At 38.9% G+C, this 15,142-nt stretch overlaps 1 protein-coding gene across 2 annotated transcripts in view; it reads left to right on the top strand.

Moving 5' to 3' along the window:
* Window positions 1–15,142, top strand: part of Pds5a (PDS5 cohesin associated factor A) — a 94,201-nt gene that overhangs the window by 43,524 nt on the left and 35,535 nt on the right. For both annotated transcript variants that reach the window (XM_040747119.1, XM_040747122.1), the window contains exons 14-18: window positions 1,027–1,108; window positions 1,900–1,948; window positions 2,757–2,896; window positions 7,102–7,217; window positions 12,970–13,075. In XM_040747119.1, coding sequence (XP_040603053.1) covers window positions 1,027–1,108; window positions 1,900–1,948; window positions 2,757–2,896; window positions 7,102–7,217; window positions 12,970–13,075 — 493 coding nt within the window. The remainder of the gene's footprint in view (window positions 1–1,026; window positions 1,109–1,899; window positions 1,949–2,756; window positions 2,897–7,101; window positions 7,218–12,969; window positions 13,076–15,142) is intronic.

Raw genomic sequence — 15,142 nt, 5'->3', positions numbered from 1 at the left:
GGTTTCTCTGTATTGTTTTGGAGGCTCTCCTGGAACTCAGTTTTGTAGACCAGGCTGGCCTCAATCTCACAGAGATCCTCCTGCCTGTACCTCCCAAGTGCTGGGATTAAAGGCGTGTGCCACCACTGCCTGGCTGAGCACACAGTTTATATAGTGCTGGGGATGGGACCCAGAGCTTTGTGTGTGCTCCACTGTCTATCGTCCTCCATTTACCTTTATTTCTAAATGTCTAGTCAAGAGTGCTGAGTCACAGTGATCTTAGATGTGCTCTTGACAACGGGGTTACACAGGGGATTTGTGTGAGGTAGGTAATCTCTTTCTTTTCCTGTCTGTCTTGACAGGGTCTCTTGTAGCCCAGGCTTGCACAGACTAAAATTGACCTTCCTGCTTTGACTACCAAGTGCTAGGGTTACAGGCATGCTCCTCCATGCCTGGTGACACTTCAATTCTTCATTTTTCATTCTTTGTATGAGTGTGTGTGCATGTGCAGCAGCATGTATGTAAATGTCAGAAACAAGGTGTCAGGTGTCAGTCCCTGGTTTCTACCTTGTTTGATGTAGGGTCTTTTGTTCACTTTGAAAATGCCAGTCTAGCCCTCAAGCTTCCATGGAGTCTTCTGTCTCTGCCCTCTGTATCGTCATAGGTTCCTTCCTGGGAGGGTCAGATTGGTCCTTTGAACCCAGACATTCCCTCTCAATGGTAAAATGCGCCTGCCTAGTTTTTTTTTTTGTTTGTTTGTTTGTTTTTGTTTTACAAGACAGGGTTTCTCTCTATTGTTTTGGAGGCTGTCGGTCCAGCCTGGCCTCGAACTCACAGAGATCCACCTGCCTCTGCCTCCCGAGTGTTGGGATTAAAGGCGTGTGCCACCATCGCCCGGCGCCTGCTTAGTATTAAACCTCCTTAAATTCTAATTAATGGTTGCTTTAAAATTTTATGTAGCAATATAGAAGTAGCACACTTAAGTCATAAAATTGAACAGTTGCAGTGTTGTTAAATATATCTTTTCATGTTTATAACTATGTACAGAGCTCTCAATGAAATGTGGAAGTGTCAGAACATGCTTCGGAGTCATGTGCGTGAACTATTGGATTTACACAAGCAGCCTACAGTAGGTTTATGATTTTTTTTTGTTTTAATTCACAGATTGCAAATCAGTGGGGTTATTTTTTCTGTAGTAGAGTGTAATGAAAGTGTCTCAAGGTATACTAATTTCCAAATGTCAGTTAACCTGCCTTTTTGTTTCTTTTCTTACGTATTTATCTCCCTTCCTCCCTCCCTCCCCCCCCCTCTTCTTTCAGTTTTTTAGCTCAAGCTGATCTAGAAATCACTACGCTGCCCAGTTTAGCCTCAAGTTCCTGACAGCCTTCCTTTCTCATCATTTGCTTCCTGGGGTTTAGTCATATATTAACTTTTCTTGCTGTGGTGACAATACCCTGCAAAATCAAAAGGAACTTAAGGAATGAAGGATTGGTTTTGGCTCACAGTTTTAGGGCACAGTTCCCCTAACCAGGAATGTGTGGCAGCAAGAACGTTAGTCGGCTAGACATGTTTCCAAGGCTGACTGATTTCCTGGGCCCAGGCAGTAGTCCATCCTACCTTAGTAGATGAAATGGCTAGTACGTGCTGCCATACCTGGCTATTCCGGCTTTTAATGTTTTCCTGTTCATATCTCTTTTCCTTCTTTTTTCTCTTAGTATTTGTTACTTTTCTACTGTTACTTGCTAAAAACAGACTGATTGACTCTGACTCTCTCTCATGCAGAGCAAAGTAATCATAAATTCATCATCATTAGACTTTGATGAATTTATTTAAAGCCAAGGAACATTGTACATTATATTAATTGCTCTTACAGAAAATTGTTAATACAATTAGTTCTTTTGTTTTTTTCTTAAATTTCAGTCAGAGGCTAACTGTTCTGCCATGTTTGGGAAACTGATGACCATAGCAAGTAAGTATGTTTTTTACCTACTGAGCATGTAATAAAGACCAAACAGGCCTTTTTCATATTTATTTTATGGGTATGACTGTTTTTGTATATCATATGTGTGCCTGTTCAGTTCCCTGGAACTGGAGTTACTTATAGATGCTTGTGAGCCAACATGAGGTGCTAGGAATTGAACTTGGATCTTTTACAAGATCAACAAAAGTGCTCTTACCAACTGAGTCATCTCTCTAGTCTACTTAAATCAGGTTATTAATTTAAGCAATGATACTATGAACAAATGGTAAAATGATAATCCTTAATTTTGCTTATAAGAGCCATTTGTCTGGCTTTCTTTTAATGGTTCACCAATATTTATTTTGTAATATTTTGTGTTTATTTTTAATTATGTGTATGTATATCTGTGTGTGAGGACATGTACTTGGTGAGTCCAGAGATGCCAAGTCCCCTGGAGCTGGTGTTCCAGGCAATTCTGAACTATCTGATGTGGCTACTGGGTCTTTTGCAGGAACAGTAAACATTCTTCTTTTTAAAAAAATAATTTATTTTATGTGTATTAGTGTTTTGCTTGCATGTATGTCTGTGTGAGGGTGTCAGATCCCCTGCAACTGAAGTTACAGGCAATTGTGAGATGCTGTGTTGATGCTGAGAATTGAACCCAAGTGAGTGTTCTTAACTGCTTTCGAGCCATCTCTCCAGCGCCCCCCAACGCTCCTGACTGCTAAATCATCTCTCCAGTCTCTCACCAATGTTATGAAGATACTTTTAGTGTCATTATCTTTCTTTTCTAATATTTATTCTCTTCATTTTATAGAGAATTTGCCTGACCCTGGGAAAGCACAAGATTTTGTAAAGAAATTTAACCAGGTTCTTGGTGATGACGAGAAGCTGCGGTCTCAGTTAGAATTATTAATCAGTCCAACCTGTTCATGCAAACAAGCTGACATTTGCGTGGTTAGTGAATTATGCTTTTATAGTATTTTCTGATAACTTGGAGAAATCTGTATTTCATTACATATATTTCTGTGTGACTTAACTGTATGGTAGATGTTAAATTACTTACTAATATATCCAAATAGAACTAAATTTCTTTTCTTAACACTCTCCAACTGTCCCTCCATGTTCCAGGGTGGGGAAAGGAGGGTTATACCTGAGCCAGAGAGACTGGTCCTAGGAAATGACACAGATAGAATACTTTTTTCTTTAATGTGTACTCACTTAAGAAGTGGAAAAGAATGTTTCAAGTGTATTCGTGCACTTCCTTCTTTTGTGTGTGAGCAGAGAAACAAAGCCTGGCAATGATTTAGTTATAGTCCTGTCGTCATACAGGATTCCTTTGTAGAAGAAATAAATTCCTATGTAGGCTTCTGTCTTCTTGCACTCCTTATTAGTGTCATAGGAACTTAGGGGAGAAAACTTTATTTGTTCTTGTGTGCAGCATTTAATGCTATTATGCAGATGATATACATTATGCTAAGATTAGGCTAAAACATGAATAAAAGATTAACATTTTAGTTACTTATTTTTACTTTTGTTCTAAAAGGGATTAGAGTTGATAATTATTTAAATATGTAATGAGGGATTAAAGATTATGATAGATGTTCTTACAAAGTGGTCTAGGAGTATTCGCTGTGGGGAATCTAAAGAGATGGGTATGTAAGATGATGTGTTGCAAGGCCCATTTAGAGAAGCAGAACTCTTTTTTTGTCCAGGTGTGCTCATGGACCAAATGTCCTGATATTTCCACCGTTAGACTTACCTGAATAATTTGGTACATTAAAGATTACATGAACTGCTTTGGTATTCAGAATTTATAATACTGTATGTTGGAGAGAGTCTACTTATATAATTGGATTGATGAAGTAAAATGATTTAAATACCCATGAGAGCATGTGGTTTAACATTTTGCCTGTAAGGACAATGAAATGTTAAAGGACATTTTTCATGCTTCATTTCATAACAGAGTATAGTGGTGGAGTTCCAAGTAGAGCCCATGTCTTTACATAAGCATGACTAGTCATTCTTTAAGTACGCAGTGCATGGTCTCATGATCATGAGGTAGCTTTGTTACATACCAATACAAAGGATTTATTTCCATACCATAATTCTCCTTTACCATTAAAAATAGATTGGCTGTCATCATTAACTAATTATAAGCAACCCCATTTAAATGAAAACAAATATTTATAAACAATATGGGAATTTGGACGTTGCTCATTCCAAACTGCTTCCTGCTGGATGGGGGTGCTGTTCATACCATGGGGCATCATGACAAAACTCAGAAACCTGTACAAGTCCTTATTTTCAGGGTCTGTAAGGTGCATTATCTTAGCTATTTTAGATGTTGAATCACTTGGGAGTCTTAGTTAATCAAACCACAGAAGCCTGGAAGGAATCCACAGCTTTGCATTTTCTGTGGAAACATAAACAAAAACTCTTTTCCCAAATAACCGGTCCTTATATTTAAAGTTAGAGGTCAAAGCATTTTTGAAATATATAAGTTGGATTAATTCAGCAGCATTTATAATCAAGTATATTTCAGCAGTTGTTCCTTCCCTAGCTACTGAACAACTGAAAAACACAATAGCAAACAGTATCCAGACTCTGTATATTTTCCATCTTCACGTGGCTTATATTACTCTATTTCTTTTACTTTTATTTATTTTTTTCTCTGAGACAGGGTATCTCTTTGGAAATCTACTTGCCTCTGCCTTAGGAGTGCTGGGATTAAAGGCGTGTGCCACTACACCCAGCTACTCTCTTTGTTTATGTTTTCCTACCCAGTGCTGGGATTAAAGGCGTGTGTCACCGCCCCCCCAGCTACTTTATTTTTATTTTTTCCAATATCTTGTTTCTTTTACTCTCCTAAGTCTATGTATATTTTTCTTCATCTGAATCTGACTTTACTGTAAAACTTTGTTTTTCTGGCCACGTGTCTTATATAGGCTAAAGAATTTTGCTAAAATTAAAGTATAAACAGCCGTTGGCTTTCCAACATGGCGGGTGTAAGCGTGACTCCAGCCCACCACCTCAGTCTATGCTGACATCCAGCAGCATGGTGCCAGCTTGGACGTGTGGTCACTGCCAGATGCTCGTGCACACCATTCAATTGTTAGAAGAGCCTCATAAAAGAACCTTGCTGGGGTTTTTTGTTTGTTTGTTTGTTTTGTTGTTGTTGCTGTTTTATGCTGAATCAGGAAGACTCCCTTAAGTGAGCTGCGTGAGTCTCTGCTTGTCGCTAGCAAAAGAGTCCACCTGCTACCAAGAAGCTATGCTTCTCTCTTTTTTCTAAAATTCCTTTTAAGCTCTTGTCATTCTACATGGAAATTCAGTCCCACTGCTGACAACCATATGTAGGGTACACCCTTTCTACCAGCCTGGTTCCAGAGCCGCATCAGTCCCAAATAAACACACAGGAGGCTATATTAATTATGAAGCTGTTGGCCTTTTGTTTGGTTTCTTACTGGCTAGCTATGACTTAAGCATTTAACCCATATAAGTATTTCTTTACCGGAGAAAGGGTCCAGACCTCTTACTTCTATAGCAGCTACATGATGTCTGACTCTGCCTCTCTTTCCCATAATCCTTCTTAACTCCTAGTCCCACCCGTCTTGCTTTCCTATTGGCCAACAGTGCTTTATTGACATATACACAGGACTTCCCCATCAGCACAAATGTCCTGAGTTCAAGTGTCCAGAAGCCACGTAAACCATGGTGCAGGCTCCATTGCAGAGGCAAAGACAAATAGATCCCTAGTCATAGACATACACATGCTCACCAAACACGTAATACAAACCAAACCAAATACGCGCCACACACACACACGGACCTGAAATCAAGGGATACTTTTGATTTGAGAATTTGAAAATTAGAGCAATAGCATGAATCCCTGGTTGTTACACCAAAAATATTTAATATGTTTCAAAAATAGATACTTATGGACTGACTTCCACAACCTTTCCATGGCATGTGCCTATGTACATACACACAAAATAAATAGATAAATGTAATTTTAGAGCCTGAAAATGGTTTCTGTTTTTCTTACCTTTCTATTAGCAAATACTGTGTAATTTTCATATATTAGTTAAATCTCCCTTGTAAGTAAATGATAGCAGAAAGACAAGACACTGAGCTGCAGGGGTGAGCACTCTGTAACACTGTAGAGATAAGACGAAACAGTTATTAGGGGCCAGCATTTAGGTTTGTCTTACAGAACAAAAAGTAAGCACGAGTGACAGCTCATATTTATGACCCTAATACTTGGGAGGTGATGAAGAATTGAGAATTGGGGATTAGTCTCTCAAAACTCTGTCTCAACAATTATAAAAACAAAACAACAAAAGATTTCTGTGTGTGATTATTTAAATACACATTGTATCTTCAGAAGTGTTAATTTATTTTTCCCTTCATCTAGTTTACACTATTTTAATTTATTACAAAATTACTGATTGTATTGTATATGAACTCTTCTTACCCAACTTGTAGACTAGGTGACAGAAATAGGTCACTTTTTTGATAATGAACACAAAGTGGTAAGTTAATGTTCTAGTAGAATCACATACACGGAAGGGCACCACTCACCCCAGGCGGTAGAAACAGGTCAGAGAATGACTTATTCTAGAGTAAGTGATTCCTGAGTTGGGTCTTAAAGGACATGCAGGAATTAGATCATTGTGTCAGGAATGGTATTACATTTCCACTTTGGGGGAACGAACACTTGAGTTACTTGTGTTTAAAAATAGAAGATGACTAGGTGCAGTGCTGTTGCTCGGTGGCAAGCTCCCACCTGAATTCAGTCTAATCTGGGAAGACATGACTGCTGAGGGTTGTCCTTTGTCCTCTACACTCGGGGTGTAGAATGAACGCACCCACATAAAGCACACACTCGTAATGATAAGTAACATTTATGTTAAAAAATGGAAGATTACATGTTTTCAAATGGTCTGAATCTGCACCTGGTTGGTATATATTAACACTGCCCAGCTCCACTGTCCAGATTTTACAGTGATTGTTTTTCTATGTACATTTAGGAGCCTAAAACAAAATTTTTTCATTGCTTTATGATTTTAAAAATTTCAGTGCTTTACTACTTATAGACAATCTTATTGTGAAAAAAATATAAAGTGATGAAACTTACTAAGACTTTTTTTCTTCTATAGAGAGAAATAGCTCGGAAACTTGCAAATCCTAAGCAGCCAACCAACCCTTTTCTAGAGATGGTTAAGTTTCTGTTGGAAAGGATTGCTCCTGTGCATATTGATTCAGAAGCCATAAGGTAAGCCGGGAAATAAATGTATGCAGAATTATAGATGTTCCTCCATAGTGCATGGCTATGAGTTGTTGTGCTGGACCCACAGAACTGATAGAAGTGTACCCACCATTCAAGTAGAAGGATGGCCATTGTAGCTTTATTTAATGCCTTTTACTTTTTATGAGTTCTTGCATTTAGATTATTCTGTATGTGCTAATTTTAAAAATTGTAGAATACACACAATGAAAAAACTTTAAGCTATGTGTGATTAATATTAACTGGGTTTTCTTTAGTGTTTTAGCATTCTCTTATGTCTGATTTATTATTGTGCACTTGATGTGTGAGAACAGAATGGCATACTGAAAATGAGGACTTGCTTTTGAAAACAATCCTCACATTTTATTTCTAGTGATTTCCTTTGTAAATTCCTGTGTGTGATACTGGTTTGTGGTGGTAATTGTTTTCCATGTTGGATCATCTGTAGCACTCATTGATTCTTAATTGAGATCCATCCAGATCTCTAAGAAGCCACAAGTTATTTCACTTGTGTGAATCACTTCTGTGGTTGTATTAGAAGGCATGTTATGCTCCTTTCCTAGGGTTACTGTAACAACATACCATTGGCTGGCAGGGTATATAATAGAATTTATTGTGTCATGGTTCTGGAAACTTAAAGTCTCAAGATCAACGTGTCATCAACATATATTTTTTTCTAAAGTCATTCTCCTTCTCTTTGAGACAGGAGAGCAGCTTCATGCTGTGTTTTCAGATGGTCTTTCTTCTGTGTACACAGGATAAATCAGTGTCCTACTCTACTTTTTTTTTTTTTTTTTTTTTTTTTTTGGTTTTTCGAGACAGGGTTTCTCTGTGGCTTTGGAGGCTGTCCTGGAACTCACTTTGTAGACCAGGCTGGCCTCGAACTGACAGAGATCCGCCTGCCTCTGCCTCCCAAGTGCTGGGATTAAAGGCGTGCGCCACCAACGCCCGGCTAAGAATGGCTATCTTTTTTTTTTTTTTAAAGATTTTATTTATTTATTATGAATACAGCATCCTGCCTCCATGAATGTCTGCACACCAGGAGAGGGCACCAGATCTCATTATGGATGGTTGTGAGCCACCATGTTGTTGCTGGGAATTGAACTCAGGACCTCTGGAAGAGCAGCCGGTGCTCTTAACCTCTGATCCATCTCTCCAGCCCCCTACTCTACTTTTAAAGATAATAGTCATCCATATGATTTCACTTTATATAATTATTCTTTAATACCCTGCCTCCAATATGGTCACTTTCTGAGTTACTGTTGGTTAAGACCTATGAGTTATAGAGGAACAATTCAGCCCAGAATGTGATTTTTTTTACTATTATCAGATTAAGGCTTCTTAATCTAATTTCCTTCCTTGCAAATAAATCAATAAACAAACAAATAAATAAATAACATGGGCTGGGCGGTAGTGGCCCACGCCTTTAATCCCAGCACTCGAGGGGTAGAGGCAGGCGGATCTCTGTGAGTTCGAGATCAGCCTGCTCTACAGAGTGAGTTCCAGGACAGCCTTCAAACAATACAGAGAAATTCTGTCTCAAAAAACCAAAAAATAAATAAATAACATGGATCAAGCAGGGCAGTGGTGGCGTTTAATCCCAGCACTCAGAAGGCAGAGGCAGGTGGATCTTTGTGTGTTTGAGGCCAGCCTGGTCTACAGAGCTAGTTCCAGGACTGGCTCTATAGTTACTGAAAAAAAAAAAACTAAAAGGAACAAATGTTGTTGTCCATTTTGTGTGTGGGGGGGTAGGTAGGTAGACCAAGACCCTGCCTGGTGCAAGTGTGCACGAGAGAGACAGACAGACCCACCCACTCTGCCTGGTTTGCGTGCACGCGCGCGTGCGTGCGTGTGTGTGTGTGCGTGCGTGCGCTGGGGGATGAATTCAGGACCTTTCCCATGCTGACTGCATGTTCTTGTCAATCAAGTCGGGCTGTTAACATCACATTTTAATGGGTGGATTAAAGATACAATGTAGTAGGGATGTTAACTCTGAAAGGATGTGCACTGGCATCAGGAAATTTCACAGGGGTTCATTATGTCAGCAGATACTATTGTTTGAGTCCCAGTGTTCAAAGTCTTCAGAAAACTCAAAAAAATTTAGTAGCATCAGGAGTTTTTTGATCTCAGATCTTGGTTAAGAATTTTAGCAGAGTAATTTTATAAGAGTGCCATTGTATATTAATTTTTATGAGAAAAAAGTGTCAGATAGCTGGGTGTGGTGGCCTTTAATCTCAGCACTTAAAAAACAGAGGCAAATGGATCCCTCTTAATTTGTGGCCAACCCTATCTACTACATAGGGAGGTCTGGGCCAACCAGGGATACATTGGGAGACCTATCTCCCAATAAAAAAGGTCATTCTTCATATTTAGCCAAGTCTTCACAGAATATTATATTATAAATAAAAGGCTTACTGTTTTGACTTAATGTGTTAGAAAAAAACTGTACATAAGTACATTGTGTACCTAGTAAAATATAACTTATATAACCTAAACTGTGTGACTTTTTGTGTTGTTATAGAAAGCTCCAAAAATAAGTTGTCCATCTGCTGATTGGTAAAAAGAGGTAGAAATTATAGGTATTACCCAAGTAAGGACTCTCAGGAATATAACCCAGAATATAACAGCAGAATATATGTGAGGAAGAGTCGGTTCTTGTCTACCATGTGGATTCTGGAGATCAAATTCCAGCCATTAAAGTTGGTGGCAAGCACTTTCATGTATTCAGATAACACATTAACCTAGTTATATAAAATGCGAGGAAGCCGGGCGTTGGTGGCGCACGCCTTTAATCCCAGCACTCGGGAGGCAGAGGCAGGCGGATCTCTGTGAGTTCGAGGCCAGCCTGGTCTACAGAGTGAGTTCAGGGGCAGCCTCCAAAGCCACAGAGAAACCCTGTCTCGAAAAAAAAAAAAAAAAAAAAAAAAAAAAAGCGAGGATTCTGGAAAGATGGTTCTGTTCATTTCCTAGAACCCATAACAGGCAGCTGATAACCACCTGTAACTCTGCTTCTAGGACATCTAATACCATCTTCTGGTCCCTCCAGGTGCCATATACACACACAAAAATGAGAATCAATCTTTAAAGAGAGAAGAGACTAAATGGCAGAGGGCTCACAGAAATTAAATAAGTACTAAGAGAAAATCTCTGCTAACTTAAGAAAGAGGGGGAAAAAACTATGGCCAGTACAATTTCTCTGGCATTCAAAGGTGAATCTAGGCCTTGGTTGATTCCCACAGGACTTGCCCCTTAGCCGCAGCCGCATTATGTACTGCATAAACCAAGCAGTATTACTTGAGCATCGGAGACTGCAGGAGTGCAGTGCCCTCATCTACAGTGACAGTTGAGAAAATAAGGGGTAAATATTTCCTTCAAGGAAAGGAAGAAATGAGTTTGTGGCAACTGAGTATGTTTGGAGAAGAAACTTTGTATGTTTTTAACAAGACTTTTGAATATTTATAGATACCAATTTTAAGTTGGTCTTTGTTGGGTTAGTATAGGTGAGTAGTTCCCTTGGTGGCCAGAAAAGGGTGTCTGATCCCTTGAGTTAAAGTTAGTTATGGGTGGTCTTGATCCACCTGACAAAGGTTCTGGAACCTTGGTCTTGTACAGGAGTGGCTGTGTGTGATGTCACTCACTGAGTCATTTCTCTATACGTTCATGTATTTACTTTCTATGTAGTCCATGCTGGCTCTCTGGCATTGTAGGCTTCTTCCCAAGTTCTAATACTGCAGTTGTCTACCATACAATTCAGTTTGATACCTTGTAGTTTTAAAAAATACCCTTTGTTACTATAACCAGAAATGGTGACATATACCTGTAATTCCAGCTCTTATTATATAGAGACTAGACTATCCTCTACTATATATTGAATTTAAGGCCGCCCTAAGCTATGTGAAACCCTGTCTTGGCAACAACAGAAATTTTTTTGTTTCCAGGAGTTATGTGCATTAGTCCTATCTACTCAGACTGGGGCGGGGGAGGGGTCACTAAGACTGAGTTAAAGGTAAGTTTGGGCAATATGCAAAGACTATCTGCTAAAACAAATCATAGTAATTTGATTGAAGCTATTATGGAACTAACAGAAAAGAATTTTTCTCACTGTGTCCCTCAGTCCCATCCCTACCTGTCTTTTGAGATGGCATCTTGCTGTGTAACCTTAGCTTAGGGTTAGGGTTAGGGTGTAACCCACTTTGGCCTTGAACTCAGGGCAGGACTCCCACTTTAGCTTCCTGTGTGTTGCAGTTACAGACAAGCACACCCCCCCCCCCCCCAGTTCTATGTGTCACAGAGGATCAAACCCAGTGCTTGACATGTTGGGCAGTCTTTTTACCTAAGAATTACATTCCTGGTCTCATTTGTTTTTATTTGAAATGCTACCAGTTTCGTCAGGAAAAGTAACTAGATACCTGTAATCCTAGACTTGTGCATTATTACCACTCAGGAGACTTGAGTCAAGAAGTTCCAAAAGAAGTCAGCCTGGGATACATGTGAGATCTTGTCTCAAAAAACAAATAGATCAACTGGGTGGTTGTGCATGCCTTTAATCCCGGCACTTAGGAGGTAGAGGCAGGTAGATCTCTGTGGTTTTTGGTTTTTCGAGACAAGGTTTCTCTGTGGCTTTGGAGGCTGTCCTGGAACTTGCTCTGTAGGCCAGGCTGGCCTCGAACTCACAGAGATCCGCCTGCCTCTGCCTCCCGAGTGCTGGGATTAAAGGCGTGCGCCACCAACGCCCGGCTGATCTCTGTGATTTCGACATCAGCCTGGTCTACAGAGCAAGTTCCAGGACAGCCAAGGCTACACAGAGAAATACTGTCTCAAAAGAAAAAGAAAACAAGAAGTCAAATGGGAAAGTCTATACACTATCATCTCATGAGGAGTAGGACAGCCAGGACTCTTTCACAAAGAAACTCTGTCTTGAAAAAGCAAAACAAGCAAACAAAGAAAAAACACATATATTCTATTAGAGATTGTGATTTTATTGATCAAGTAATACTCTATTGTATGGTGGTAAATATATTGAAACGATAATTAGTTTCTTAGAGGTACATGGTATTTAATTGGATCTGTTTATAAGTACAGATTGACTCTTTGTTAGTGATTTCTTAGAATGGAATTACCGATTCCATAGATTAATTTGCTAGTATAATTTCCCTGTATGTGTTCACTGCTGAATCTTTAAATTACCTTTATTTATTGCATGTAGCACATGTACATGTAGCACATATTTGGAGGTCAGTGAATAACTTTGAGGAATCCTTGCCTTCCATCATGTGTGTTCCAGGGGTCAAGCTCAGGTCATCAAGCTTGACATCAACCACCTTTACCTACTGAGCCATCTTACCCATCTGAATTTTGTTTAGAATGGCCTTTTGCCCAATTATCAACTTTTTATTAATAATAAAATTTTTTCATATTAAACTCAATTATAAACCTTTTTAATTGTTTTTATTTAAATTAGTCTTTATATGTAGAAATGAATATTATAATAGCTAATATTAATAGTTCAGTGTATCACTTTACTTTTATTTTTTAGTCAAATTGTTGTTACTATTACACATTAAGTTTTGGGGAGGGTAACATAACAGTAAGCTCTCCGTTGAGTAGTCAGCACTTATGCTCATGCTGCAGGAACTTCTTTGGCCATTGTCTTTTTAGATTCTCTGCTTATCATGTTTCAGTTGGGATTCAGTTACTAGTCCAAGCAGTCTTACTAACTTATATTTCCTTTTTTTAATAGTGCACTAGTAAAATTGATGAATAAATCAATAGAAGGGACAGCAGATGATGAAGAGGAGGGTGTAAGTCCAGATTCAGCCATTCGCTCAGGACTTGAACTTCTTAAGGTATTTTAAAACACTTTTTTCTCCATTTATTTCCAACGTTTCATACTGGCATTCCCTTTAGGGCATGCAAAAGCAGGGTTATTTTACTTTAGATTATTCAAAAGATAAAAATTTTCTGGTAGAAATGACGTCTTATTTTTTAGATTTTTTTTTTTTAAAACAGTGTCTCATTCTATAGTCCAGAATGGCATGGAACTCTGACCTGTCCATCTGCCTCTCAGCCTGCCAGGTACTATGATTACAGATGTCTGCTACCAGGCTTGACTGGATATCAGATCTTACAAAAATCATTTTTGCATCATTATATATTATTTTACATTATACAGTAACATCTTTTTAAAAGCATCTATTTCTGGGGGCTGGAGGAGGCTCAACAGTTGACCATTCTTCCAAAGGACCCGGGTTCAATTCCCAGCATCCTCAAGGCAGTTCACAACTGTCTATAACTCAAATTCCAGAGGATCTGGCACCCTCATGGAAGCATACATGTAGGCAAAACCCCAGTGGTCATAATAAACAAATCTTTCTTTTTTCAAAAGTCTATTTCTGATCACCTTTTGCATTCCTGCTATACCTGTGACCATGTATGCTAAATAATCCAGGCCGAACTTTTTAAGAAATTGTATCTGAGGCAGTTGATTGACAATTGGAGTTGTTATATGATATCATCTGTGTTGTAGCCCTGACTGTCCTTGAACTCACTCTGTAGACCAGGCTGGTCTCGAACTCAGAGATCCACCTGCCTCTACCTCCTGAGTGCTGGGATTACAGTTGTGTGTACCACCGCTGATCAACATGCTATACATGATCTTAATAAATGCAGAAGAATTCATATTACCTATTAATAAGATCTGGGTGTGACTCAAGTATTTTCTCTTTTACTGCAAGTAAGAATTGTTTTCAGGACATTTGAAAGAAATGATTGATTCCAACTTAGAGTGTTATGGGAGCAGGACTATGTTTAAATGGCTTTTATGGTGTCATTGTCCAACCACAACACTGGAGCTCTCACTGAATACAAATAAGGTGAGGGAGAAGTACATTGAAATCACAGCAAGACAAAGTGAAGAAGAGACGAATGAGTACTAGAGAGAACATTGGGGGTGCCAGGGATGAGGCCGCATGCTACCCAGAGGTTTTTTTTTTGTTGTTTTGTTTTTTGATTTTTGTTTATTTTGAGACAGAGTTTCTCTGTGTAATAGTCCTAGCTGTCCTAAAACTTGCTTTGTAGACCAGGATGGCCTTGAACTCACAGAGATCCACGTGCATCTGCCTGGGATCACAGACATGAGTTGTTACTGCACAGCGGAGGCCCGGAGTTTTAATGTGTTGCTTCTTGTCCATTTTGAAAACGGAATTCTCCAGTTGTTGTTGTTGTTTAATAAAAAACCCTCCTTGGGCCCATTTCCGTACTTTAGGGTGTATATAATATTTACTTTTCAAAAACACTAAGATGGATAATAATAATAATAATAAAAAGAACTGGAAAAAAAACCCACTAAGATGGATTACTCAATTTTCTACTTCTACATGGCTCTTTTACCTGATAGAGGCTAGCCTAATCACTCCCACATAATGGAGATTGTAGCCATTTCTTATATAAGCTGGTATATGTTCCTTAATGGTAATAACTGGCTAGGGTTCATGTCCTAATAAATAAGCTAATAATTACATGTTTGTAGTTATAAATCCACAATAATGTCTTCATTTTGATAGTTGCAATATATGAGCTTTCTGTGAGGATTTCACTTGATATTACTATATAGATTATCATTTTGACAGCCAGAGCTGTATTTTTTAACATCAATAAACCTGCAGTCTTTATTTCAAATAAAAATAACCATACCTAAATATATTTATAAACTGAGAGTATTTATTAGTATTGGAAGGTCAGTCTCCATAAGAAATGATGAGCCTTTGGACTAGAGAGATGCCTCAGCACAGGCTGTTCTTCCAGAGGACCCAGGTTCAATATCCATCACCCACAAGGCAGCTCACAACTGTCTGTAGCTCCAGTTCCAGGATACCTGATAGGCATGCATGCAGGCCAAAGCACCAATGCACATA

This window comes from Mesocricetus auratus, unplaced genomic scaffold, assembly GCF_017639785.1.
Source record: "Mesocricetus auratus isolate SY011 unplaced genomic scaffold, BCM_Maur_2.0 Super-Scaffold_100006, whole genome shotgun sequence".
Classification (NCBI taxonomy): domain Eukaryota; kingdom Metazoa; phylum Chordata; class Mammalia; order Rodentia; family Cricetidae; genus Mesocricetus; species Mesocricetus auratus.
Note: the sequence above shows the minus strand (reverse complement) of the source record. Positions and strands in the feature narration are given on the sequence as shown.